The following is a 27,643-nucleotide window of genomic DNA, read 5'->3' on the forward strand; positions in this document are numbered from 1 at the left end:
TTGAGGAAAATGCCATCCACGCATGATCAAACCCGGAGCCGAAGCACAAAGCGATGACCATCCCCAGAATTGTATTCTAGTCCTAGTCTAGGACTAGGGTCCTGACAAATATTCAACTTGATACTCATTTATTTATCAGAAACTACATTATTTATAGAGAGCCTCTGGCCATTTCTTTAAAAAACTGTGACCTGAAGATGGTTTCTGTTAAAAGTCTGAAAAAACACTGAAATGTATTTTTTTCCCACATAAAGGGAAATGTAGATTTCTATTACCTAAAACCTAGAGCGTCACTGTAAGCGATGTGTGCTGAATTATTGGGGAAGTAAATTCAATAAATAAAATAAATGAAGCTGAGCATTACAAACAGATTTATTTATTTTTTTCGGTTTTTGCACTTTCCTCATTAAAAAAAAAATTTCCATTGATTTTCCAAAGTTTTAATTTAAACACAATTCATTCAATTTACCACAGGAAAAAAGCGTTGTTCCTTTTAAGGAATAAACCAACTTGTTACCTAAAAGTTCAGTATTCTAAACAAATTTATGTATATTCTGCTCTACACATTTTATAAGATATGGTACTGTATATACAGTATCTAATTACAATACACCATAGCTCACCACAGCATTCCTTCATAAAGGTGTTCTAATTTAAGATTCATGTCAGCCACAACGATCTTGAGTTTTGAATTCCTATTAATAATTCTGGCAACATTATTATAGTTTCTGCTGATCACCACAGTTTTTCCACAGGTCTGATTCCGGCTGTACCCAGTCTTCTCCCATAATTGCTTTAAGACTGAAGTCTTGGAAGTATTCCAGGAGATGGCTAAAAGGAACAGTCACATGCATGTTAGTTTATCACCTGCATATGCCCAATACAATATTATGAGCAATATGTTTTTAAATAATAATTTTATGGAAATAGTGGGCAACTATTTGTTTTATTCAAAATAATGTTTTTGTTGCTCTATAAAATAATTTTAAAAAAGCTAAATTGTCAGTTGTTCACCCAACTTTACAAATGTTGTTTGCAACTTAATAGATAAATGGCAGGAATTTCCCTCCATTATTATTTTCATCCTGAAAAATAAGGAATTGGACATTTTAATAAAATTACAATAATTTAGAGTTTTCTTCCTTAACTTTTTTATTTTTTTCTTACATTTTAACTTTCTTTTTATTAGCACTTTATGAAAAATTATTCAAAATGTCAAAAAGACACTTTTTTAGCATGAATTGACTCTTGGTGGTGGAGGGGAGAAGGGGTTAAGGTGAAGTATTTGGTGTTCCAAAAATAAACTTCTCTGGGAATAAGAACTTACTACAGATGAAGTAATAAGAAGGACTTGATCAGTAAGGTTTTACATTCTTGTAGAGAAAGGTGTATGTGAATCCTATGAGAAAGACATGAAAACATCTGACATCCAGACGCCTTGGACAGAGATAAAAGGCCCTTTACAGCTCATACTGGATCTTCTCATCTGCTCATTTCATATGAGAGGCAGCTATTAAAAACGTTCTCACAAAAATCATGCTTGCATTTCACAGAAGGGCATTTTGCAGTTTTATTTTATAAGACTCTATAAGGACTGTGAAATAATGTGTATTAGGTGAGATTTAGTCTTACAGAAAAATATACTGCTATGTGGATGTTTCAAGTAATTCAGCTATATTAGTGCCTGAAATGTGTCTAAAATGTGCCTGAGTTTTCAGCATATATTTTAACCAAATGATCTAAACAGTGGTAAATGTGCCTTTGGCAATTTTAATTTTTCTAAAGAGCAGAGCTTAGTACATAAAAACAATGTATGATTATATATATATTTCTCTACACGGCGTTAATTTAGTACAGATGTACTGTAAACACCTGGTCTTTGCTTAAGGCATTTAACCAACTTTAATTACAACCATTTAAATATTAGTCCAAAACTAAAGGTCAGCCTGATCTCAAAGGATGTTGACACTTATAATGAAAGTTAAAAAAATATCTTAATATTAAGATTAATCTGTTGAATCTTTTATGCTTTTTAAGAATACTTTCCAGGACATTATTTTGTTATTTAGTGACTAGGAAATTACATGTATGCAAAAGTATTTCTTTTTGCAGTATTTTTTAGTCCAATTTTACGGGAGCAAAACTATAAATAGTGAGATAAGAAAATTACAGTTGATTGTCAATCCCTCCAAAAATGTCAGATAAGAAAAAAACCCATAACCTTTCAGATACTGCACTTTTCATACTTACAAGTTGGGCCCTTGATTTTCTGTTAGCTCATCTCTTGGCACTGGATAAAGGGCTTCATAAATCCTTCCATTTCCAGATCCATGAATGGCATATGAATTCATCTTATCCACACCAGGTGGGAAGTAGCTCCAGGGAAGGAGGGCAGTGCCCTTCCACTTTTTTCCACAAATGGAAGCTTCATAAGCTAAATCTAGTCCTTGCTAAAAAGAGAGAGAGAGACCAAAGTGAATGTATGAATTTTCCACACATCTTTATCCTATACGAAATGTCTATCAACTTCAGGTGAGCTTCTTCAAATGTATGAGGCTGTTCTGAATGTATGAGGAGTATTTTTTCCCCTCGTTTGAGATTTTCTATTTTTCCAAATAGGGCAAAACACTCATTTTATCCAACAATTAGAATACTAATCATATTACTTATTAGAACCTAAATTTCAGAAGCATCTGTTTTTAGTAGGACTCAGGTGTTGTTACAGAACTTTCTTCATTTAGTTCTGGTTTTGCAAAGTGTCCTTCATTGCCATATGAACCAACAATTCCTTCATTTAAGTTCTTGGCCATATTCTCATCTTTAACAAGTATAATGTTTGCTCCATAATATCTACAGTATAATTTGGAACTTTGAGCATGATTCTTGTCACCACTGACAATACATACAGTCCTGCTGCATACTGTATGTACTGTAAATAGTGTTGTACAACATTATACTTTTAAAAAATATATATGTATAATTCTGACTTCCTTTTGATACAAAAGGTTTCAGGGCATAAAGTTTTTAAACACAAACTACTTCAGAAAAAATACTGTAATTTCTTGAAATTATTTCTAAACCTTCATCGCAAGGAGGCAAAATCAGTGCTGAATGTTTTTTTTTTAATTTTCCACTTGGGAACCGATGTATAATTAAACCTGCACAACATACTGTAAATACACAAATATGAACACACAAATGGGACAGAGCAACAGGTTAAACAGAAGCAAAAATTTACTACATCATTTTTCATGTTCAGAAACAACATGGCCAAAGTGAGCAGAGCACCCCTTCAGTTCTTCCTATTATTAGTTCAACAAACCTTACAATTTTATAACTGAAATTTACATATAAAAATATGTTTATAATTCACCTTAAATGACTTGTTTCTGTGCATAGAAATGTTCAATATGGATATGTTCCACCAAAGAGTTAGAACAAAAATTCTGAATAAAACACGTCATAGTTCTAGTAGTTGAGAGATTTAACCTACTTTCCATGCGTTTCCTCTCCCAGAGAGAAGCAATACTAAGTGCTGCCCATGACTGTAATAAAGACATGAAGAGCAAAATAAATGATTGTTTATTACATTATACAGTAAATATAAATAATGAGAATATTATTTAAATATGTAAAACAGGCACGTCATGTCATCTTTAAGATTGAAATTTGCGTATTTGGTTTAATTTATATTAAAACATACTTATTTGTAAAAAAAAGGCATTTTGTTTCTTATAAATTATTTTTTTTAAATTAGTTTTCTAGCAAAAACATGTCAATGTTTCACAGTACGGAATGGTATTGCAACGTATTGATATGAGGAAGTTACATGATGTTAAACTAAGACTGCAGGAGATTAAATTTAAAAGACTTTTATCCAGAACTGTGAAGATTGCCTTTGTAGAACATTAAATGTTTAAAAGTATAAACACTACATATAAAAACATGAAAGCACTATATACATTTCAAATATTTGGTACTAAACAGAACACAAAGCCTATATAAACTATATAAGGATTTAAGTTGACTCATCATTGTCCTGATCTATACAGTTTGGGAAGTAATTAAAAATGCTGAAAGAATTCTTAGGCAAATAACAAAAATCACTAGATTACTGTCAAGAATGGCTTTGACAGAATGATTTAGTTTCATCAGATTGCCATGTTCATTTCTGTTTTTCACACTGCTCTGGAATGAGATCACAAAATAAAAGGCAAAAGACTTTCATCCAGGTGTACAAAAGAATGCCCTATCCAGACAGTAAAAAAGGATTAAATCTTTTGCTTGGCATAAAGAAGACGTCAGGGAAATTCGATGTTTTCATAACCCAATCAGAGATTCCTGAAATCAATCTAGGATAAGCCTCTACTTCAATCCCACACAGAAGCCAGGTCCAGAGGTCACAAATTGAAAATACCAGTACAAGGAAGTAGATCTGGAGCTGATAAGAGGCACTTTATACATTACACATGTATTTGTGGGTGTCTAAACCAAAGTGCTGACAAATTGGAACCAGATTGATAAGGTTCTTGTGCCAATAAGCTACTTTCTAAATTGAGAAGGTGAGCCAACTTACCTCTTTTATGTTCCAACTTCAATTAATATTATTTGTAAAAATGAACTGAAAAATACGGTGAAAACATCTGATGAATCTTTTCTGTTACATAGTGGAGAGCAGCAAAGGGCAAAAAGGTGACAACTTTGTTTACTTACGGACACACTTCAACCTCCAGGTATTTTTCTGTGGCGCTGTTGAGGAAGAAAGCTTCAACAACTAGGAAACAAGACAAAATGACACATCCCCATATCTGAATAACAACAATCAGAAGCAAAATCAAGTAAGAAAGAGTAAAATATGAAAGGGTTTCAAGCATTCAGGTTTTGATGAAAATACTCACTTAAAAATGTGAATACTGTACAGCATTTGTAATTCAGCTAAACAGAACATCATTGGAAGGGGGTAAATACTTTTGCAAGGCACTGTATGCATGTAGTAGATCGTTCATTATTGGTTAACATCCCTTTCTATAAAGCAAGTATAGTGTAGACATTTGCAGCACATGCCACAGTGGGTTACTGCACTGGCCTGTTCAGATACTGTAGCATTACTGACATACTGCACCCTTGCACAGCCAGAGTGACCTGCATGAGGCATCAGACACCTGCTTTATTCTAACTGCATGGGCCTCATTTTATCTCAGCTCTGTTGTGGACTCTGGAACAAACAGGGAATTCTCCGTCCAACCTGAGGACTGAATTACTTTTAGCTCACTGGAACCTATATTGTGCACTGTGTATTTGTTGTTGTTGTGGTTTTTGTCCTGTCCTCCTTTAAAGGCCACTGTGTACTTTAATTTGTTTTTAATGAAGAAATACTTTAAATGTTTATGACTAAAAGAGAAAATAAGAACATGAGGGCATGAATCACAACACAGTGCACTGAGAACATTCTAGCAAATTAGAACAGAGAGCAGTTGCTGTATGTGACCATTTTATTATTATTTCTGATAACATAATAAACAAAATGTTCCCATTTCATTGAACCTATGTGCGTTTGGACTTTTTCCACATACTGTATCAGAATACCAGGTATCTAGATAATAGTCATGATATGTCAATCTCAAGGGTCAAAAACTAAAAACAGAGCTTGACATTCATTATTTTTAAGTAAGCATTGACAAATTAGCTAAAAATGTCCACCAAAGTTTCCTCAAAAAGGTGTTTTTTTTCTATAATAATGAGAATAGTCATGAATGTTGCACTGTTTATACTTTCCCTCACGTTAACACTTCTCTCTGTTAAAAGCATCAGATGAAATACTCACCTTCGTAATCCCAGAGCCCGGGAAAAGTCTGGTTAGGAGGCCCTGGTGGAGCCGGAGGATCATTGAAGAAAGGAGCACACACTTCCATAAGCAAGCCGCCGTCACCAGGAGAAAAGGTCAGTTTCACAGGGCTGTGATTTACTGGAGTGCTGTCCCATGTGTGTTTAATGAGAAAGTCCATCTATTGAAATAATACATAAATTTCATACCAAAGGGGTCAAAATCTGCAATAGAGCTCCGGAATATACAATAATCATAAGTAAATAAACTGATCAAAGGACATTTTACTTATTATTGCAATCAACGACGATCCATGCTATCACCAGTGAAGTGTAGCTTTACAAAAATAAGCAATGTTTTTATTCAACAGGAGACATTTGTTTCAAGGTGAAAAGCAGACCTTGTATCAAACTAAGGAAAACGTTTTTTTTAATAACTGAAAAACAAAATTAACCCATAACAGCTGATTCAATTAACTTTACAACAACAAAGCAACACATTACCTTCATGTAATGGATGAGAAGGATGTTTGCAGTTAGTTGTAAACCTCCCTGGCAGACCACAGAATTGGACACTAGCCTTAAAACATAAACCGTAAAACTAAAATACACAACTCCCTGAAAATGATCTATTAATTAAAACTTGTTTTCTTTATAGAATAAAACTCAATAATAATTAAAGTACTTGCTGGTATGACTTAACAGTCCCCGCACACTCAGAATGTGTGACACTAAGAATCCTAAACTTAAATATTGTACTCTATAGTACTTTGAACCTCAGATTAGTGGTCAGATCAGATCAAAGATACAGTGTAAACATTTGGCTGGCTTAAGAAGAGATTGTAGTTACAGCCAAGATGCTACTTAGCTAAAATGCCAGAGTCAGCTATATGGCTTCTAATTGTTGTAAATAGGCACACAGGGTGTTAATTTACTATTGGATTATTGGTGATGATGGTCTGGAAATGTACATTCTCACGTAGGTCTAATTCAGATTGTGTGGTATATAAAGGGTCTGCACGTTACTAATATGGGTTTGAGAGTTTTGAGTGTGGAGTTTGGGTGGGAATTTTTGGATATAAACTAAAAAGGGACTAAAATAAAACTTCCTGACTATCATGCCATTGGCTGTTATGTTTTTCTGTTTGAAGACCTTTGGATTGGTTGGCAGTAGGATCTTTCACACAGAATTCTCTTAGCTAAACTTAAAAAGATAACAAATACTTCAGAGGGTTAAGGCTGATTTTTTTTTGTTTGAGGCCACAACAGTTCCTATGTCAAAATAAACATGACATTGGTTACTTTTTCTCAGTCCCTTATCTTTAATGTGTTGGAAGGAGAGTACACTCACTCTTCAAGACAATATTGCAATATGCTTAAGAGGTAATGGCTTATTTCTTTCCAAATAATCCAACAAAGTTAAGAGCAAACTCAATTGTGAGGGCAAAGGGGACTCATAAAAGAGACTGCTTTGTAAACACAAAAAGTGTTTGTTCAGTGTCATTTAAAAAGCAGTGAATCCTAGCTGATTGTTTCCTCAAAGGGAACTGTTTCTTCTGACTTTCGTAATATAAAGATTCAAGAGGAAGCTATCCCAACATGCATCGTTTGAAAACCTCTGTAGTGCTTGGAGACATGTAAAATGATGGGGAAAAAGTCTGTGTGTTTAGAGTCATTGGAGTCATTTACATGCAAAACATATTTTTGCATAGATTTTTAGCATATGCTGTTCTCATCACTAATTTACTACTTTTAATTCTCAATTACAACTCTTAAAATATTTATACAATAAAATCACTAGGAATTTACTGTATGCTAGACTTATTTAAAATATAGTTTTAAGTCTTTTTATGTTTTTTCACATTGTAATCAATATCTGACATCTATATAAATAGTTTTTTATAGTATTCATATATGTTTAATTGTTTTTATTAATATTTACTAAAACTTTGTAATTAGATAATGGCATAAGGTTGCAAATGGAAAGATGCCATTCAGCCCATTTCTTGCTCTAAAACTTTCTTTCAGCACATCTATTACTATTAGCCCTCAAATGGCATTCTTTCAATTATAACCTGTATCTCTTCACATGCACATTCACACGGGCTGTGCATTCCGATTCAGCAGTACTGGTGAAAACCCCATACAGTAGGTAATACTAAAACCGAAACAAACAAATGCATAGAATGAGACATCGAACAGCTCAGTTTTTTATTAACTACACAGTTGCAAAGAAATAAAAGTTACTGAACTGAGAACAAATTACCTTTGTGCAATGGATAGGAAAAGAAGTTACCAGCTCCCTTGTTATTCCACCGAATTAGACTTTGTACAAAACAAATCATAAATAGTTTCACGAATTCATTCAGCTTAAACCTCCTTCAGATAGAATTTTTGTCTAAGGTCCAATCCAATAAGTTTAATACTTTTACCACGGGCACAGTCGGAGAACAAGACACATTAGCAAACTGAAACCGTCACAGTGAGTTTCGGATCAGGACGAAGGATGATTCTTCTTCCTGAAAACTGAAAAAAAAACCAATAAAACACGTTGTAGCTTTCACCTTTAAAATCTCTAGAAAAAAAATCTGAAGTGTTTCCGTAGGGACAATGCTAGAGCTGCACAGATGAAGCGGCCCGGGGTTTGATTGGCTCAGAAATAAGACGGCGGAAGACGTTTGAAACGGGAAGTTGAGCTTGTTTGTGTGCAGTGAGTATTTTCTTTAGGTTATTTCTGTAGGACATTGTTCTTTAAAAGTACACTTAGAATAATAGTTTAGATTTCTGAGCATTCAGCTATTTAGTGAATTACTTTGATTTTGTAATGTAACGATAAGCTTTAAATGCATTTCAATCAGTGTTCCTATCACATTAGCTTTAGACTTGAATCCACGTAATTTGGTTGGGTTGCCATTGGTAACAAACGCCGGCTTTCTTAAAAAAGCTTTTCCCCGAAAGAAACAACGATTTAATATTCGATTTTTTTCCAATAGCTATCAAATGCACGTTGCCATTTTAAAATTATGTTAGTCGGTTTACGAAACAGTGTTGCTAAAGTTATGTTCAGCGTTCGTTACAGTACTTGCCGGCGATTTATGTAATGAATTAAAAATACATAACAAAATACACAACATCTAACATCAAGTCTGGTTCTGGTACTTTCTGTAAACCTGCAAAATACGACCTATTGCTGACAGCTCTCTGGTTACTAATGAATTTAAAAGGAATCATGAAGTTATCTTTAAGTATTTGCTTAGACTTTTGTCTACAGAAACTCGTTTCGACTTGTTTAAAATTATTTTCACTGTTTTCAGCATCTTTCGGATGAGACTTTGAATTTATGGTCTTTGCTGTAACTGAATGATAACAGGAAATGACAAATGCTTATTTAAAGTGCAGATGCAATGAGATACAATGTAGGCTGCAGCACATTACTATCATTAACTTTACAGATAATTACAATTGACTGTCTTGACTGTCTTAAATTGAAGAAGCTTATGTTATCAATAATTTACCTGTTTTATACTTTAAAACCTTAATGTTTTGTAATTGTCCAGTGTTCACCTTAATTGTAAAGTATTTTCCCGAGAATACCGGTATATGTTTAAAGCTACAGTACATGTATCTCAAAGTATTGAAAACATGCGTTTAACGTTTTATTCTACTTATTGGCGCAAAAAATGTTTCATTTCGCGGATTTTTTTCACCTTATTTGAATATTAGATTAACAGTACTGTATGCAATTTTTGTATGCAAGTTGTTTTTGGTAACTGTTTAATTCTTGTTTTGTTACAGCCAAATATTACCTGTGGTACTACAATAGAAAAATAAATGGCTGCTGCAGAAGTTGACTTCCTAAGAGATCAAGGTAAGGTCTAAAAGCCTGAAAATGTCAAAAGTGCAATGAATCTATAATGTTATTCCAGTTCCTGTCACAGTAACAATTAATCTCTGCAACGTGAAAGTAATGGTGTGGTGAGGAAAAACATGACTTGGCTACTCAATTGTTAATGTTAAGGTGCATGAATAAGAATGGGTCAGTCAGATAATCACCTATGACCCTTAAATGCTATAGTACTTTTACTCTACAAATGGTCTTTCAGAATGGACTCATTTTGCAGATTGATTAAATGGCTCTAAATAAAAGAAAACATGATCTAGGGGGGAGACATTGCAGAGATGGTATTGTGAAATGAGCAAACTGTTGGAGGAGGGCTGAAAGAAAAAGGCTGCCTTCGACAATTTTCCCTTTCAGTGATTTGTGATTGAATGATGCTTTGGTCCTTGCTGTGACAGTGCGATCTAGCCTGGAGATTGCACACGCAATGGATTGTAGCATAATTCTAGTGGTGAATCACTGTGTGAAGGCTTCAGATAAGGCTTTGCCTTATAGAAGATGGGGAGCTGCTGGGGTAAATTGAAACATGAAATCCACCATCATGCATGTGTTGTAAGAAAACTGTGATATCCTTTGACACAACAATTATATTTCTAAGTTACAGATGCCAACAATGCATCTTTCACACTGGAATATGTGATGACAGCGTCCATTTTTACTTTGTCCTGCTTATTTATCTGCACATGAGTTGACACCTTTTTGTCCATTTTCCTAATCCAGACTTTGGTGGCTGAATTAACATTTTTTGCCATACAGTGATTTGTAATACTGTGCATCGTCGGTGATTGTAGACAGTGAGGTTTGTTCAGGCTTATGTCACTGATCTAATCCACTTCAGTGAAGCATGTGTGGTGAAGTATTTTGTATTCCATATGGGGACATTTTCATTCCCTATATATATATTTGTCATATATAGTATTTGCCATAAGAGAACATCCTGTTCATATTAAGAAAAGAGTAGACCTAATTTCTAAACAAGGAATGCAATGACTTTATTAAGAAAGAAAAATGTTTTCATTACCTATATGCTTTTCTTGAAGACTCAAAGTAAAATAATTTAATAACTGAGCACTAATAGAGTTGTACAAAATAGTATCTATATGAAACTGAATCAAAGGCAGTACCTTTCTATTCTTAAAAGCAATTATAAATGGAATGTAATAAATTACTATGACTCTGAGAAGCTATTATCAATAGAATTTCCTAATAATCTCAAGAAAGCATGTGCAAAATATTATGTGTGCATATTTGTATATTTTGATTTATTTCAGTTCAAAGACTGAATTCTGCTCTCAGACAGTACCAGGAAGGACATCAATCTCACCCCACACCACTACAGGTACTAGGAAATATGAGATTATTTTTATACTTCAAAAGAAAATTAAGAAGTATCCAAAGCAAGGAATGGTTATGTTCTAGGTTTGGTTGCTTTTAGAGTAATGCTTAGATCTTTATCCTTCTTCCTTACAACTTGGAATACTGTACAAAACTGAAAGATACAGCATGCAAGGTCATTCTGAGAGTACAGTAAATCTAGATAAAGTGACCCCGCAACATGTGAAAGTGTTTTAGACAGCAAAATTCACAATACATTGTAGTTTCCTTGAAATACTATAGGTCAAACTATAGTTGCAAACACTGACTAGGAAAACATTCTTAAATAAGTGCAATAGGCCAGGTGTTGCTGGTTTGAGCCTGGCTGTGGCATTCACCACCTGTGACCAGGAATCCTCAAGCAGCATCATGGGGTTACCCACACACCCCTGGGGACGGGGGGCTTGAGGTGGCCAGACTGCCTTCAGCTGGTAGCGCAGCAGTGATAAATGGAGGGAGCGTGGGGGTGGCCAAGCACTTGCTAGTTTGCAGTAACTCCAGTGAGATATGCACCACTCCACTCCTCTAAGGGACCCTGGGCCTCGTAGCATGTTATCATTGTGATGGAGATGGGCATGGTGAACTGTATGCTGACATATTCGTCGTCTCTTTCTGTTAAAGGGGCCATGATACACCAACTGTTAAAAACTCTGTGATTACAAACTGGAATAGGTGAAAAACTAATTTTTCATTGCAAAATCCTAAAAGTTTAAATCTCACCAGTATATTTGTCCCTTAAATTAGAGCTTTTTATTTCGTAACAGTATACAGTAGTTAAAACATAGCTTTAACAAAGCCATAGTGTAGCTTTTTAAAAAGTTTCGTACTTTTTATTTTGCTTAATGAAGTGTGCTCTTTCACAGTGTGTCATTTTTCAAAGTGGCAGTTGGTATTTCATTTGCCTGTGGGTATCAGTGTACTGGATATTTTTTACTGTTTGTTCTTGAAGGAAGAAGCGCTTGTTGGAAATGAGTCACTGGCACCTTGGCTCACAGACAAAAGGTGATTATATATCCGAATGACATCCATAACCCATGGAAAAGTTTGATTTTTGTTTTCAATGTGGATATTTTTTAAAACCTCTTGTTCATAGTGGTAGAGGACTTTTACATTTTTATATCTGTCATTATTTCAAACACTGTTCCTTAGAGTTACATACTGTACAAGAAAAGACATATGATGTGTTGTTCTTCTGCAAGATGAAGGTGGAAGACTGTCCATCTCCCTCTGGCTGTATCAACAATCAATCTTAATATTATATTAAACTCTGGAGTGCTCATTCATATATTGTAGTTCATTAGTTTTTTCTGGATCATTTGTTTAAGCTCTTTTTACCCTCTTATACACATTGGATTGTTGTTTGTATGACTGGTGTTTGTGAAATAATAATGTTGGAAATGAAAATGCCAACATGCAGGTTTTTAACTATTTTTTTAGCATTATGGCTCCACTTATAGCAGAATATGACAGACACATAGAAGGCATGAATGAACAGTTGCAGTACTATCAGGTAGGCACTTTTGTTTTTCTTTCTTATAATGTTCAATAATTTAATAGCTTCAGTATTTCGTTGAAGTTATGGATTTGGCTATACTACTTATGTGTTCAGTCAAAATAATAATGATTTTGAAATACAAGGCGGAGTAAAACTGCAAACACTAAGAAACATTTTTTTTTTGCATTTGGTAGATAAAACCATGCAGAAACATGGCATCAATGACGCCTGTAGTTATCGCTGAAAATCGACATACCATTGTAATCATTTTTCTTATGCAATGCTGGTACTGGAGCTCAAATGTTGCAGTTTCATAACTCCTATGCTTTTCATGTATAAGTATGGTTATTTCATAAAGATATGTAATCCACTGCAAATCATGACAGCCTTGATAATTGGCAATAATGGCAGATTATGTAGTTGCTTGTAGGAAACAGTTTAACTATACATCGTTCAGAGACTACTACTACACCAGAATTGGTATATGTGCTTAGTTCTCTGTTAAACTTACTAGACACTGTGCATTGTACAGGGGTTTTAATGTTGCATCTTGCTTTCATATGGAAATTAGTAAGTTTGGAACCAAAATGATTGTTCCAAAGGTCAGGTAACTTCCCTTGGTTGCCTGAAAGTGAAATGGAAACACTACAGTACAGAAGTACATGCAGTGGTTAGAAAACATTTGTGAACCCTTTGGAAATATCTGTATTCCTGATGCAACTGCTCCTAAAATGTGATCTGATCAATGAATATCAATTAATTGAAACAGTTCAGTAATGGGCCAAACTACCCCCCCCCCCCCCCCCACCCCCATAGTGATGTGCACGACTGATCAGCAGGAAATGTTTGGCATCATTGATGCTGAAGGAAGTTCCACCAGTTATTAAATCTAAATGTTTTAACAGTGTGTTCAATGTATACATGAAAATGTACAATTGTTCGTGTGTCATTTGTTTAAACAGATTGTGTTCATTTGTTATGATGAAGATCAGAACACACTTTACAAACAATAAATACAGGAATATATATCATTCTAAATGTTTCAAACTTTTTCTCACAGCTGTACTGCATTCACTTAATACTAATACATGCAGGTTAATGTATAGAAGCATCTTCACCTCATCCCATATGGGACACTTTGGGCATAGGTTGAAAATACAGTTTGAAGTAAAGTTTGGGATAAAGCTTTGGTTAGGAAATTCAGGGACAGCAGAATGGTTACCACTTGGAATGTGGCAAATAATAAGTTAGGAGTGGGGTTAGAGTGAAAGACTACGTTTATAATTAGGTTTAGGTTTAAGGCTAGAATTGTAGCAAGGATAAGTTAGATTGAGGGCAAAGATTAACAGCATGAGGAACAGTCTTAAAGCTAGCATTCAGGTTGAAGCAGAGATAAACTTCAGAACTGCACTAAATTACAGAGGCACTACAGTTGGAATTACTATTGTGATTTCAAATATTTTTCCAAATTTGAAAAGTAATGTCAAAAGTTACTCCTTGTTTACTTAAGTAATAATGTGTATATATTCATTTGAACAGCAATGATTGTAAAATTTTAGGTTCTCTTATTATAAATGCAATTATCATTTAATAGAATATTTTTGTGATTGTATTGTTAATCAAAATGCTGATATAATTGTAGCTATGACCTTCCTTCTGATTGACCCCAGGTTGGACCACATGGGACATGTTATACAGTGGTTGATTTTGCGAATCAGCTTCCTCTCATTGATTTTCTTTGCTTTTTATTTGTTGTCTATGTGAAATGCAAATGAATGGCAGACATTGATTAGCACACAAAGAGGCTCAGATAATAAAAAATATACCCATAATGCGCAGCACCAGTCAATTCATCGCCTACTTGGAGCCACTGTAATACTGATCTGAAGATTACACTGGAAATTATGGAATAAATTGACCTTGTATATTGTGTGACATTTTATATGCAGTACACATGATTTGTATACAAATACTTGTTTGAGAAACTGTAATTATGTACATACTGTTTCTTTGTTTTACTATATTGTTTAGGATCCATTGATATGGCCAAATTCTGTGCATGTGTGTAATTTGTATGTTTTGAATTTCTTGATTCATGCAAAATAGTATGCTTTTCATTCTTTAGTATTAGATACTAATATAACTGTCAGAATTGATGTATCTGCACTTTACATTTTTAGATTAAAATTAATCTAAATTGATTTTCTTAATGTGGACACGGCTTCTTCTTATTGACATATCACTCTTATTAAACCTTTTATTCTTTCTCTCAACCAACAGATGCAGATGGGAGAGATCAAACTGAAACTTGAGAAAGTCATAAAAGAAAATGAAAGGTGATCTTTAATCATTGTTTTGTTTAAGTTTCTATACATGGTGAAAGAGGTGTTTAAGGTATTAAAAAGTGCCTGTAGACTGATGTACTGTGAAAATGATGCTTTATTGGTAAGAGTTGAAACTTAACACAGCTTCTGATGTTAATTAAAAGAAAAGAGCTATTATTTTGAAATACATAAAAAATCTTTTCAATCGATATCTTTGTACTTTGTAATACTAATGACTGTACGGGGACTTTTTATGTGTAGTTTAGCAAGTATGTACATGTACAATACCTTGTGTGGCTTATGGATTATGCAGTTTTTTATGTTTTAAATTAAGATTGTATGTTTACTTTTAAAATTGTGTCATCACTGATTCCTGTTTATGTTGTCACAAAGACTTCACTCGGAACTTCGCGAGTCCATTGAAAAACAGTTGCAGGCCCTTCCCTCAGGGGCTGCTCTGGAAGAGGACTTCATGACCAATGATGGAGTAGTGAAAAATCTGCAAGAACAAATACAATTATCTCTCCAGGTATATCTATCCATTTACTAACAGCTTCTTCCACTTCAGGGGTTACAAGGAAGCCAGAACTATCTTGGCAAGCAATGGGCTCAAGGCAGAGTACATCCTGGACAGGATGCCAGTCTATCGCAGGGTAGACAGACACGGACATGCACACACTCGCACCAGAGACAATCTTTCCCAGGGGCCAGTTAACCTACCAGTATCTCTTTGAACTGTGGGAGGAAACGGGAGCAACCGGGGAAAACTCGTACAAACACAGGGAGAACAGTCAAACTCCACACACATACTGTAATACTTCAGGAATTTAACTTATGGCCCCATTACTGCGAAGCAATGCTAACCACTGTGCCACCATGCCGCCGTCTGCCTTTAAAGTGAAGTCTGCAATTGGTACATTTCCCTGGATTTAGTCACCACCACCTTAATTGTTTTCCACTGTACAACAGTCATTAAATTTTCAGTATTTACTCATGGTTCAGAAGTATCTCAAAATCCACAACCACTTCTTCCAAATTCTGGTTTGTGGGGGTATATCAGGATGTTTAAAATAATTGAATTTCTTTTCAGTTAAGCAGTATAGGAGTCCAGATGCAGTGTCCATTAACTGTATGTTGGCTGCTTCTATGACATTTTGATTATAGTGAATATTATGCAAAATGGATTATGTGCAAATTTATCACTGTTTAATAAAAATAAATAAAAGTACTTATTTCTTTTAAGTATTATTTATTATTTTAAGTATTATCGTTTTCTTAAGTACCAAATTAGTCATCTGTTTTGCTGTGAACCTTTTGTGTCTGTCTAAAATATATATTTAGAATGTTGTGTATGAAAATAAAAGTGGCACCAGACTATTAGCAGCATAACAGCTCTGTATCAGACAACAGCCTTACTATCATCAGCCTTAGCCTGATCTAGCAAGGTTGGGACTGTTTGGTCATGAATTGGGGTAAAAGTAAATCAGGTTGCTACCACAAGTGGTATTGATGAACCATCAGGCAATGCACTTTCCTCTGGATTAAACTTTCCCAAAACTAATGCCTTGATTTATTGACTGAAAGCACAGGTGTAAAAATTGTCCTTTGCACAAGGTGTTAAACTGAGTTCAAGACACCTGCTGACACTTTGTCAAGATGCCACAGCACTTTTTAAAACACTAGGGCTTGCATTGTCTGGCCTTCCTAAAATTTACCCTTTATTCAGTATGAGAAATAATTTTTCACACGTACACCTCCAAACATATAGAGAACACTTTGGGCTTTAGAACCAGGAGCAGTGTATAGATGTAAGGCATTATTCTAACTTTTCTGAACCAAACTCTGGGAAGGAATGTTGTTTTTCTCTTTGTTTTTGAAGGTTTTGAAGATTTAGTTTCCTGTTTGTTATTTGCTCTCATATGTGGAACTATATTACATTGTTTAACCTGACTGGAGAACATAGACTTGAAGCCTAAAATCAAGTTGAAGTGTGTAATAATAGTAATGCTGTGTTTGTTTAAATGTTACTCCAGGAGAAAGAGCAGGCGATGGAACTGTGGCAGTCTGCTGCACAAGAACTCGATCGGCTACAGCAGCTCTACCAAAAAACCATGACAGAGGCTCAGATTCATGTGGTTGAAAGGCAGCATTTAAAGGCAGGCCTGTATTTCCTTTTTAATGATCAATTGAGAAGAAAGGGACTTATTCTCACTGAATGTGATTGGGTTATGTTGTATTTTTTTTTGGCTCCTGTGTACTTGTACAATGCTTAAAATAGGAAACTTCAGCTTCGGTTGGTTTTGTGTGTGCAGCTGGCTGTATGTATTCTGTCAAAATAATGTATAATGTTCTGAACAGTGAAGGTGTCTTGTAAAACCAAACAACAATTCTCGGTATTTGGTTTTCAGTTAACTCTACTCTGAACTCAACAGCTGATCGGGTTTACAGAGGGAAAAGGGATCTGACACAGTAATGAAATTAGAATAAATCAGCTTCAGACTGGGGTCTGGGGTTTAAAGAATCTGTTTCATCAGAAGTTAAAATCATTATAAGACTCAAGCTGGTGGGCTGAAGGAGCCATTTTTATCTTATACTTTTTAATTATTTTAAAATGTTATTTTTTCCATGTCTGATTGTAGTGTACAGCTTGCAAAATGCAATTCTAATTTGCTTATTTAGTTATATTTGGTTCAAGACAGGAATATCGTTTACTCCTGGCAAATACTGTACATGATGAAACTTCCAAAGCCATCTGACAGAAAATTAGCTGTGAAAGTGCATGTTTTTTTTAGATCCACTAGAGGGAAGCATGCTCAACGGTTTTGTCTTACAACTTTTATGCCTTCAGTGCAGTGTTTAATTTGTCTTTAGAAAGTGCTTTGCTTTTGCCATAGAGTAGATTCACGTTTAAGAACAAAAAAAACGGTTAAACATTATTTTAACATGAATGCAAAGGCCTTTTAATTCCTCTATGCTTGGTTTACTCCGAGGACCAGTGGTGTCTGAAACCGTCTCCTGCGTTTCTCTTTCAGGATCAGCTGGCCCAGGTTCAACAACTTGCTCAGCAGCTTCAATTAGCCAATCAGAAGCTGGAGTCGGTAAGGCAAAAACATCTGGAAAGCCTGCTTATTCTGTCAAACCACAGGCATTATTTATAGAACGTGCACACAGATTGTGTTACTTGTGCCTGTGATTCTCATTACATTACTGAGTTTGTTGTCAACATTTCTATGAACTGCATACAGTAGGAAAGTGTATCTTAACCTTATAAAAAATAACAAATAAAGTTACATACATATGAATACTGCACTAAAAGTGAAAAAACACTCAAAGTGAAAACACTCAAAGTGTAAAATATACAATGTGCAAGTTGTTTTTTCAAAATCATTGATAAACTTTATAGTAACAATTTTCATTGGAGGAGTTTGTGGGAGATTGCTTTGTGCATGTGGTATACTGTATTTCAATATTATGTATTTACAAGTTTGGTACATATTGTTTTTGTATTTTAGTTTTTGGTTTATGTATGTCCAATAGTCACATCAAAGTCACATCTATACATACAGGCAAAAACACATATTCATTTAATAACAGTATAAGGATGTTTTTTCAGGCATGGTTTTCTAAAACCATGAGCCAGGGCTTCATCCTTTTAATAACAAAAAGGTTAATAGTTCATTGCCAAACTCTGTTGTACAACAACAAGATACAACTGTGTGGTTCAGATCTTTCAAACTCCGTTTAACTTACCAGAATGAATATGTAGGCCAACCTAAAATGCTAACATGTGGAACCAATTGTTTTGTGCCAGTCAATGTATTTCCTGGAAATACTGTATTCTCTTTTGTAGCTGCAGTGTTTCATTATCATGTATATGTAAAGTACAAAGCTAAATAATTAATCCCTGCATATACACATCAGTAGAGATATCAGGGAAATTGAGAATTCCTGTCAAAACACTTTAGAGTTACACTTTTATCTTTCATATTCAAGTACATTAAAGAACCCTGAGCAAAATCACATTGTAACAGGTTGAAAATAGTTTACCCATCTGACATGATGAAAGTAACTAGATTTCAGAAGGCTTGCTGTCATTTTTTTGCCAGTTTGTAGATGTAACATACATGTGCTGCTGCAAGAAATGTTTTTAAACACTAGTTGCAAAGATAAAAAACATGTAATCTTAGATCTTTACTTCCTCATCACACTCTTAGTAAGATGGGTTTTACTCTATACTAAGTAAAATGAATGTGTTTTAAATGTATTTAATCTGTGACATTCATTATCCTTTAATTCTTGATTCTGGATTTGGAGAAACTCCAGCAAATGTGCAGGAAGAGTAATGTAATGCTCATGCATTTTTAATATGCACCAAGCACTTTTTAAATGATATCTTTATATCTTTGCTACCTTATTCATCTGCCATTTTTTTAAGAGTTTCTTCAAAAGCATGCAGCACAAGGATTGTTGTTCTTCATGTCTCCTGCAGACCAACCAGCAGCTTCTGAAAACTGTGACGGAACAGAGCTCAGAACTGGAGCAGCTTCGCACTCAGACGAGGTAGGTTTGCAGTAGGTCCCAGTGCTGGTATCAGCGCAGCAGCAACTATAAAGCAGTCAGGACTACAACCCTCAGTTCAGGTGCAGTTTGGCCTAGGACTTGGTCCGCCACATCCCTGTGGCTCAAATTCCCTGCTCAAATCAGTATATTAATCAGTTTATACTCACCTGCACACACTTTGCAGTTCTTCGTTTTAAAGGGGAATTGCAGCTTCATTACAGGAAGGACCACTTCACGTCGCAATTTTCACAAACTCTCGCTTGCCCGTGGCGAGACCAGGGTTTGCAACAACGTGATGATAATACCGTACTTTCACAAAGTTCACAATATTGTGCTTAATTCAGCATTTGTCCAATTTTGTGATACCATCACAAAAGATTGTTACTGAGATTTAATAACCATTCTAAGAAATTGGGACTGCAGATCCTCTTTAACCTCATATGGCAGAGGGCAAAGACATTCCAAGTATCTTTCATTATAAAGGACGGTATTTATTTGTACATGTATGTTTATGAGAATGGCATTCTCTCTAAAGTACAAGGATGTCTGTGTGTAAAAAAAAAAATATTACAATAAATTCTGAAGCAAATCTCCCATCTGACACAATATGGGCTTCAATGAAGATAACTTGCTGATTGAGGTCTTGATCTGTGCTAGCTGAATGCTAAGATCCTTTTACTTACTGTATAGTCTTACTGCAGATAGTTTTTTTTCCCCCGTTTTTGTCCAATTGTCATGAACTCTTATTCTTATTGTTTAGTTAGACCTGGTAAACCTTGTTTGTGTGGTAAGTTCAAGCATTAGACCCCTTCTTGTTTATCCAGAGCTTACTTTTTCTTTTGAGATTTAGCTTGCTGGAATAGACTGCGGCTAACCTGCAGACCTGAATTTGAAGTAGCGGTTAGAAAATAGACGGATGGTTTTGTTTAGGTTGTAACTGCTATTATTAACCCTTTAGAATCAGCCCAAACTCTGAAAGTAACATCCTTTTCATGTTGTGACACATTCTATACATCATAATTTCTTTGGTTTGTAGGCAAGCAAAGTTAGAATTGCGAACAGCTACAGCAAAGGTTGAAGAAATGACAAAACTTATGCAGAACCTTCAAGAACAAATGCAAAGACGGGTAATTATGTTTACTTCTATGCCAATGAATTGCTGTCTTTCACTGATTTGTAGTACTAAACTGAAATTAGGTTATTTTAAACAAATTATTATAGTGTGGCGTGCAACATGGTGGCTAGTGCTACTGCCTCATGGCTTTTGGGTTGTGGGTTCGGTTCTGGGCTAACATACCTTTTACGTGGGGTTTTGCATGTTCTCCCACTATTCTGAGTGAATTTTCATCATGTGCTCTGGCTTCTTCCCTCCTTGAAAAGGCAGGCTGGCGAGGCTTTAAGCGGTGTCTCTAAATTCTCCCTGTGTGCTTGTGCATCTGGTGCAGTGTGTACTCTGGCACGGGCTGCAATCCCATCCAACGTGTAGTCCCACATTGCATCCTGTGCTTTCAAGACAGGATCTGGGTTGCCACAGCCATTGCCAGGAATGTGCGGCCTTTTGACAATGAATGAATTGATTGTAGTATTCGATGTGGCCAATGTACTAGGATCATTACGTCACATAGAGTTTGCTGTGTGCAATTGTGTGATGAAGAGAGAGGCAGCATGTTAGAGCTACTGATATAAGTCTTGACTAGGCTAGTCATTCTCTTTTACCTCTGTCCGTCATTAATTGTTTGAGTTTTGCCGTCTGTCCATAATGGATTTTTTTACTTCCATTTTGCCATTATCAAGGCTTTGTGCGCAACCTGGAAACATAACTTGAACTTCAGTGACACCCACTCAGTGCACCCCCATACCGTTGTCTAGTACCAAATGTTGTTTTTGTGAGTCTTTTCTTTATTTTTCTGCTCCTGTGACTCACTTATATCATATCTCACCTTCTGATAACTCCTTTGATTTGGATCGTTATGACTCCAGCGGTGTATGCAGTTGCAGTAAACTGCTCTGATGGTTAACATTAATCCTGCACTTTCTCTTTAATTTTGGCAGCAATGTATCAGATAAGCCCGTCAAATCTTGGCATGTGTTGCAGGATTACAATAAAACTGGTGCACTGTACCAAGATAAAACTTGCCTCACTTCTGATTTCTGATATAAAACCACCCTCTCAGAAAGGTCTATCACGGCACTTCGGAGTGGAAAGTGTTTTATGGAGCTCCACTCATCTGTGGGGCCGGTGGTTTTGTCGCTCTGTGTAGGAGGAAGAAGCGGTGGCGGCTTACGGGAGAGAGGAGGCCTCAGACAGGCGGCTACAGCAACTGCAGTCAGCCATCAGCCAGTTAGAAGCCAGGTGAAGAAATGCGACACTCTCATTGTGGTTTACCCTATCATCACGGGCACGGTTAACTTCATCTTGCAAGAACGATTCAATTACCTTCATTTAGAACCAAGAGCCTGACAAAATGATTGCTATGATAACTGTGTTGTTCCCACTCCACTTTACAGCCTCTTTCACTAACGTTCATCAAGTCTGCCTAACACATTAGGCAGTGTGTATTTACTCTAATGGGAAAAGATTTCCAACAGACCTTCTCTACATAGTGCCAAGTATGTCTGCTCTGTCTTGGGAAAAGTTCAGCTCTTTTCATATGGAAAGAGTTTGAACTCGGGGAAATTCTCCAACCTGTTTTGTGGAAATAAGCTTTGCGTAGTTCAGGACGTCTAGTCCCTCTATCACAAGCGCGAGCTTGTGATGAACAGAGGTGCTGCATGTCCTGTGTCTTGATTAATAGAACAAGCTTTCCAAATAGATTTAAAAATGGAAGAGATTTACTCTTTTTAGAATCTTACTTTTAACATGCATTTTAAAATAGTTCAGGTGGGTAGCTACGTCAGCATGCGTAGCCTGCAAAGGAACAAGTAATAGGTTTATTCCATGCTGAAAATAGAGGAGAGAAAACGCAACGTTTCGGCTGTGAAGCCTTCTTCGGGCTCACACCTGAAGAAGGCTTCACAGCAGAAATGTTGTGTTTTCTCTCTTCTCTTTTCAGCATGGAATAAACCTATTACTTGTATTTTAAAATTGTTTATTTTAGTATCTTCCATCTGTGGATATCGTATTTGTTCAGAATGTGAGAATAATTGTTCAGATATCCCCTTTACAGTACCTGCAGCTGTCATTGCATGGACTTTTTATTGTTGCTAAGCTCCATGTTATAATTTGATTTGAAAGAGTAACTTGGAAAACACCTGTTTTTATTTCCACCATTTTCCACTTCTCAGCAATTTAAGCTGCATTTTTTAAAAAGTAAGCATGCTGTAATGTTTTAATTACTGTTTTGACTCTGGTGCAGAGACCAACCTTGCATTGGCCTTAATGATAACCGAAATGAGGTGGCAAAACCTCCTTTTTACAAAATCGTGTTAAGATGAAGGTATGTATCCTCAAAGCAGAAATTCTCATTCGGTAGATTCAGTAGTAAGTTTGATATATTTTTATACCCAAGATCAAAGGCAGCCCATTCTACATACTTGATTCCAAAAGAAAATGTGTTTCTTATAAAAAAGGAAAATTAAATTGAAAGAAAAAAAACCTTGTCATCGCCTAGGTTGTAGTGGTTATTAACTTGCTTTGCTTTAAATTTGAAGATAATCTTCAGATGATGCGGAACTCTTTTAAAATCCTCCCGATAAAGTCAGACTTGATTTAGTAGGAGCTGTTGTGGAAGCCCCCATTTGTCCACACGTGCCATCTGGTTGACTGTTTTGAAGGCTGAAGGTGGCCACCCAAGAGGCAGAGCAGGTAAGGAAGGACAGGAGTGTCTGGGAGCGACAGGTCGGGGAGCTCCAGGGGAAGTGTGCCTGCCTGGAGGAGGAGAAGTATGAAGCCGTGGCTAGAGTTCGAGACAACATTCAGCTGGCAGAGGAGGCTACGCTGCAGAAAGATCAGGTGACGTTTACTTGGTTGTCATCCCAGTTTCAAAGAAGGAAGCCAACAGTATAACTGGCCATACTGACATTGCTTTGCTGGGTCTGTGGAGCCCTAGGTCAAGATGTCCTGTAGTGCTGAGAAGAGATAGGGATCTGGTTTGAAATCCTTTACCATGTGTCATGTGTTCATGCAATGACTTTTTGTTAATGACTGGTATCTTCCCTGTGTTGTCTTGGTGAACTGTTTCTTCATTGTGTTTTGTTCCTAAAAGTGTGATTCCACAACGTATGCTCTGATTCTGCATAGAAATATTATTTCCTACTTCGCTAATCAAAAATGTTTTGGTAAAGGAAAAGCCAAGTTCTTGCTAAAAGTCAATCATTGTAATAGGTCTAACAGATTTAATGAAACTTAATGTATGCCGTTCAGTAATAGAGTAAAACAGTTACACAAAATAATCTATTTTAATTACTTTTTTACATTCTTGATTCATTCTTTAATTAGTTACATGTAGTATCTTGTATATACCTCAAATGTGTCTGTTTCCTTGGTTTTCGGCTTCAACATTGATCCAGGTTAGATTTTGCTTGATTAGTCACTGGTTAGTCATTGTCATCATTCTTTTCATGCCTTGCTGACCTCATTCCATGGAATTTCAGTTCAATTTACGTATAATCTGATTAATCCTGACGAAAAGGGCAGAGGCCTTACTGAAAGGGGGGTTGTGAGATTGCTTGCTAATTCTGCCATAGTGTTGTGGCTCTTCATCATCACTCAAGTGAAAACGAGAATACTTCTGCATGAGAGGTCATGATGCACGTGGCTGCAAGATACAATTTCTTGATCGCTAGGCCTAATAATGCTTAAAGGCACTGCAATGTGTTTACAGTATATGTAGCTAAAACTACAATAAATCATTTGGATGATTAATTCTAAAACTTAGACCACACTTAAGAAACTGCTTTTTTTATAATGTTTGATGGTTGTTGCACATGGGAGGTAAAACTTGTATGTTATACTAATGCACAATGGAAACGCAACATTCTCACGAGATTAGATCATTGAAAGTTATTGACATTTTAAAACAGATGGGTTAGACAAAAAAACAAACCTGTTCAATGTACTTTTGTATAACAAAATACTGAGCCCTCTTTAAATTTTTGTTTAAATTGCCAAAATGGGGTGAATAAGAATTAGCTTGCTGTTGTTGTATATTAGGCACTTTGTCCAGAATGGTAAAGTTCAGATATCATTCTTAATAGACAGTGTGTATATATTTAATACATTAGGATAAAAATAAAGTTAGAAGTTGGGATTAGCAAGAAAATGTATTAAAGATGGTAGTACCTTCCCTGTAGTCAGGAAAACTTGAGCATAACGACCTGGCTTTTAGGTTGCAGAGCCAATAAACGTTGATTAACTTAGAAGACACAAACACCAATTTATTTCCAAGATTTACAAACTAACATAGGTTATTATTTACAGGTATTTACATTAAATGTTACTGCCTAGATCCAGCCTTGATCAGAGGAAAGACTTAGCCATCTGGGACTCTTGGTGGCAAACAGATCCCAACAGCGGGGATGAGAGACAGATTCAGTAATAGAAAGACCAAGCGAATTATATACAAAACATTTCCCACTCAGGACAATACTTTCGAAACGCATGCAAAACCAGAGATCATGATCTCCTTTGTCAAGGCCTGAGTATAATTGAACTGTATTAAACTGAACGTGAGCAACCTGTTCAGTGGGTATTAACTAATCTGTATTGGGATCTTTAATGTCCCTGTGGCATGTAACACTATCAGCATGTTTGAAGGTGGCCTTACTGCTAGAGAACTTGTGCTTCAGCAGTCAGGCTAGTCCAGAGGAAATTGGCTCTCTGAAAGGCTGGCCATAGTCTGGAAGGCAGTGTGTCTCCACACTGAAATTCCACAAATAACTTGTACATCAGCACAAAGACAGGAGGCAACTGTAATCAACCAGCCTTTGCAGTCTCACTGCAGCTGCACAGGAAGAGAGAGGTGGTTTAATCTATGCATCAGCACTGTTAAGATTACGATAATGTTCAGAGAGGTTGTACCCAGTTTTAACAACTTCGTGAAGTTTTCATGTTGACTGTACATTTTATTTCATACTGAAAACTCATAAAGATTTGTATTTCTCTTCACATTTTCTATCATTTATTTGATACCACTTTATTTGAATAAACCCAGTAGATCTGAGTGTTGCATTTCTTTTGTGCATCGGTTTGGAATTTCATTTATTTGAGGAATGTCTGTATTTAGTTCATTGGAGACTGCACACATGATCCTGATTAACTAATGTGTAGTTTTTAGTACAGTACTGCTCCCTGTTTTCATTCCTGAGGGAGGATGATTGCCATACATTGTATGTTCCACATGAGCAGCAGAAGACCACATGCAAGAGATTTACTTTTAAGAAACGGTTAATCAAGTACTTTTGTATTTTGAGTATGTAGAGTGGTCTTTTTTTTTTTAATTGTTCGGGTTTGTATTCTGAGGCCAGATCTTTGAAAACCACTTTTTTTTGCAGGGTTGAACAAAATATTTACTTTTTTATAGAATTACTTTTAGACATGTGTATGATGTATACCGTACTGTAGGTGTGTATATGTCAATGTGTGTTGTATCCCACACAAGACGGGATGGCCTTTGACAATTTTACTATGTTTTTCTGTTGAGGTTAGATTGGTCTAGCCAACATGATTACAGTATATACATTTTTACAGTACATATTTTCTTCTTTATACAGTCTACAATCTGCCTGGAAACAACTTGCATTCCTAAAGTTGCCTTGTGATTATAATTAGTGATACCTGTTGTTCTATTTGCTGAGTAAACAGGCACTTCTGAGAGAAAAACAGAAAGATGAAGAGCTGGAGAAAATGAAAGAGGCCATTTCGCAGTTAATTCAGGAGGCTGCAGTTCGAACAAGGAAAGAGGCTAGTGTCTTTTTGTATTTCTTTGTATATGAAACGCACGCTCATGACACAGAAATTAAATTAAGTATTCCCAGTAGACAGCAAAGTTTTGTTGGCAGAAAAAAGTAAACTTAAACTTTCTCTATAGTTGTAGTTTCCCGTAAAATGTTCATTTTCATTTACATTACAGTTGTACCAACAAGTCATCACAGTGTAAATACTGTTGTGAGAAAAAATTTGTGAACCCTTAGGAATTATATGGATTTCTGCATGAATGGCTCCTGAAATGTGATCTGATCTTCATCTAAGTCATAATAATAAATAAAGACAGTCTTATTTAACAAACACACACAACATTTTACATTGCTATATCTTTATTGAACAAATGGTTTAAACAGTCAAGGTCATTGATGGAAAAAGTATGTGAACCTCTAGGATAATGACATCTTGAAAAGAGGGTAATTGGAGTCAGGTATTCTAATCAATTCAGGTGTGGGTTTGACCTGCACTGCTGTATAAAAAAATCACACAATTTTGGTTACCTGCTCTTCACAACAGAATTCTGTTGAAGTGCAATATGGCCTGATCAAAAGAGATTTCAGAGGAAGAGTTGTTAAGTGCTTATCTCAAAATTAGAGATTTTGTCTGAAACAGCTTTTACTGCGACATCTTGTGATGGTGGTAGAAGTGTATTTTGTTTTTGTTTTTTACAGATTATTCAATTTAGAATAAAAAAGATATGATTTAGGACTGAAATTTTTCTATTTAAGCAAACAATTTTTTATGTTTTAACAAATTCTGAAAATACTGTAAACCCCTAGTTTAATGGACTTTTTCAGACAATATTTGCTATAGTGGAACTTTATTAAAATTGGGGAAATTGGGGTCAGACTGTCCCCACAATAATGGGGAAAATACACACATAATAAAACAAGATAAAAAGATATGCCTGAATTTTACATTTATGTAGTATTAATGGTGCCCTACAGGAGTAGGTCAGTTGCTTACAGTGGATGTTGTTTGTGTTTTGTGTGCTTTACAGAATTGTATATACAGTACTACAGTATTAGTATATTTACGATGTGGAATAAAGAACTTGTATATTTATGATAAAATGGCAAAGGAACAATCTTCATTGACTCTGTCAAAAGAACCAGAAAGCATGTATACGTTGTGTACATATTTATTATATATATTTCTAATATGATACTGTGTGTTTGGTCTGAAAAAAACTATGATTAAACGGACATTTGAACTTGAACTTTATTGCCATATGTAACCGGTACATG

At 35.6% G+C, this 27,643-nt stretch overlaps 2 protein-coding genes across 4 annotated transcripts in view; one reads left to right on the forward strand and one right to left on the reverse strand.

Moving 5' to 3' along the window:
* Window positions 1-357: 357 nt before the first annotated feature.
* Window positions 358-8,374, reverse strand: c1h4orf33 (chromosome 1 C4orf33 homolog). Of its 3 annotated transcripts, XM_088911944.1 has the most exons (7): window positions 8,090-8,374; window positions 6,328-6,403; window positions 5,825-6,005; window positions 4,714-4,774; window positions 3,494-3,545; window positions 2,251-2,450; window positions 358-831 (listed from the first exon to the last, which is right to left on the reverse strand). In XM_088911944.1, the coding sequence occupies exons 2-7, from the start codon at window positions 6,331-6,333 to the stop codon at window positions 720-722; spliced, it is 612 nt and encodes a 203-aa protein (XP_088768070.1). In that variant the 5' UTR covers window positions 6,334-6,403; window positions 8,090-8,374; the 3' UTR covers window positions 358-719. The 3 variants fall into 3 exon arrangements, with proteins under 3 accessions (XP_088768070.1, XP_088768079.1, XP_088768063.1); XM_088911953.1 differs by lacking the exon at window positions 6,328-6,403; XM_088911937.1 differs by lacking the exon at window positions 8,090-8,374 and having other exon boundaries at window positions 6,328-6,527.
* Window positions 8,375-8,481: 107 nt separating this feature from the next.
* sclt1 (sodium channel and clathrin linker 1) overlaps window positions 8,482-27,643 on the forward strand; it is a 38,383-nt gene continuing 19,221 nt past the window's right edge. The window contains exons 1-14 of the mRNA XM_088927781.1: window positions 8,482-8,533; window positions 9,619-9,691; window positions 10,993-11,060; window positions 12,045-12,097; window positions 12,533-12,605; window positions 14,871-14,926; window positions 15,308-15,443; window positions 16,948-17,070; window positions 17,947-18,012; window positions 19,404-19,474; window positions 20,511-20,601; window positions 21,736-21,827; window positions 23,249-23,426; window positions 26,277-26,375. Of these exons, the coding sequence (XP_088783907.1) occupies window positions 9,655-9,691; window positions 10,993-11,060; window positions 12,045-12,097; window positions 12,533-12,605; window positions 14,871-14,926; window positions 15,308-15,443; window positions 16,948-17,070; window positions 17,947-18,012; window positions 19,404-19,474; window positions 20,511-20,601; window positions 21,736-21,827; window positions 23,249-23,426; window positions 26,277-26,375 (1,143 nt within the window). The 5' untranslated portion in view covers window positions 8,482-8,533; window positions 9,619-9,654. The remainder of the gene's footprint in view (window positions 8,534-9,618; window positions 9,692-10,992; window positions 11,061-12,044; window positions 12,098-12,532; window positions 12,606-14,870; window positions 14,927-15,307; window positions 15,444-16,947; window positions 17,071-17,946; window positions 18,013-19,403; window positions 19,475-20,510; window positions 20,602-21,735; window positions 21,828-23,248; window positions 23,427-26,276; window positions 26,376-27,643) is intronic.

Source organism: Atractosteus spatula, chromosome 1 (genome assembly GCF_055471065.1).
Source record: "Atractosteus spatula isolate fAtrSpa1 chromosome 1, fAtrSpa1.hap1, whole genome shotgun sequence".
Lineage (NCBI taxonomy): Eukaryota > Metazoa > Chordata > Actinopteri > Semionotiformes > Lepisosteidae > Atractosteus > Atractosteus spatula.

Bases quoted from the DNA above. Each gene is read 5' to 3' on its own strand.
- c1h4orf33 (XM_088911944.1), bottom strand. The intron at 4,775-5,824 runs GTGAGTATTTCA...CTTGTTTCCTAG, and splicing joins CGGGCTCTGGGATTACGAAG to TTGTTGAAGCTTTCTTCCTC. The intron at 832-2,250 runs GTAAGTATGAAA...TGTTCCTTTTAG, and splicing joins GAAAATCAAGGGCCCAACTT to CCATCTCCTGGAATACTTCC.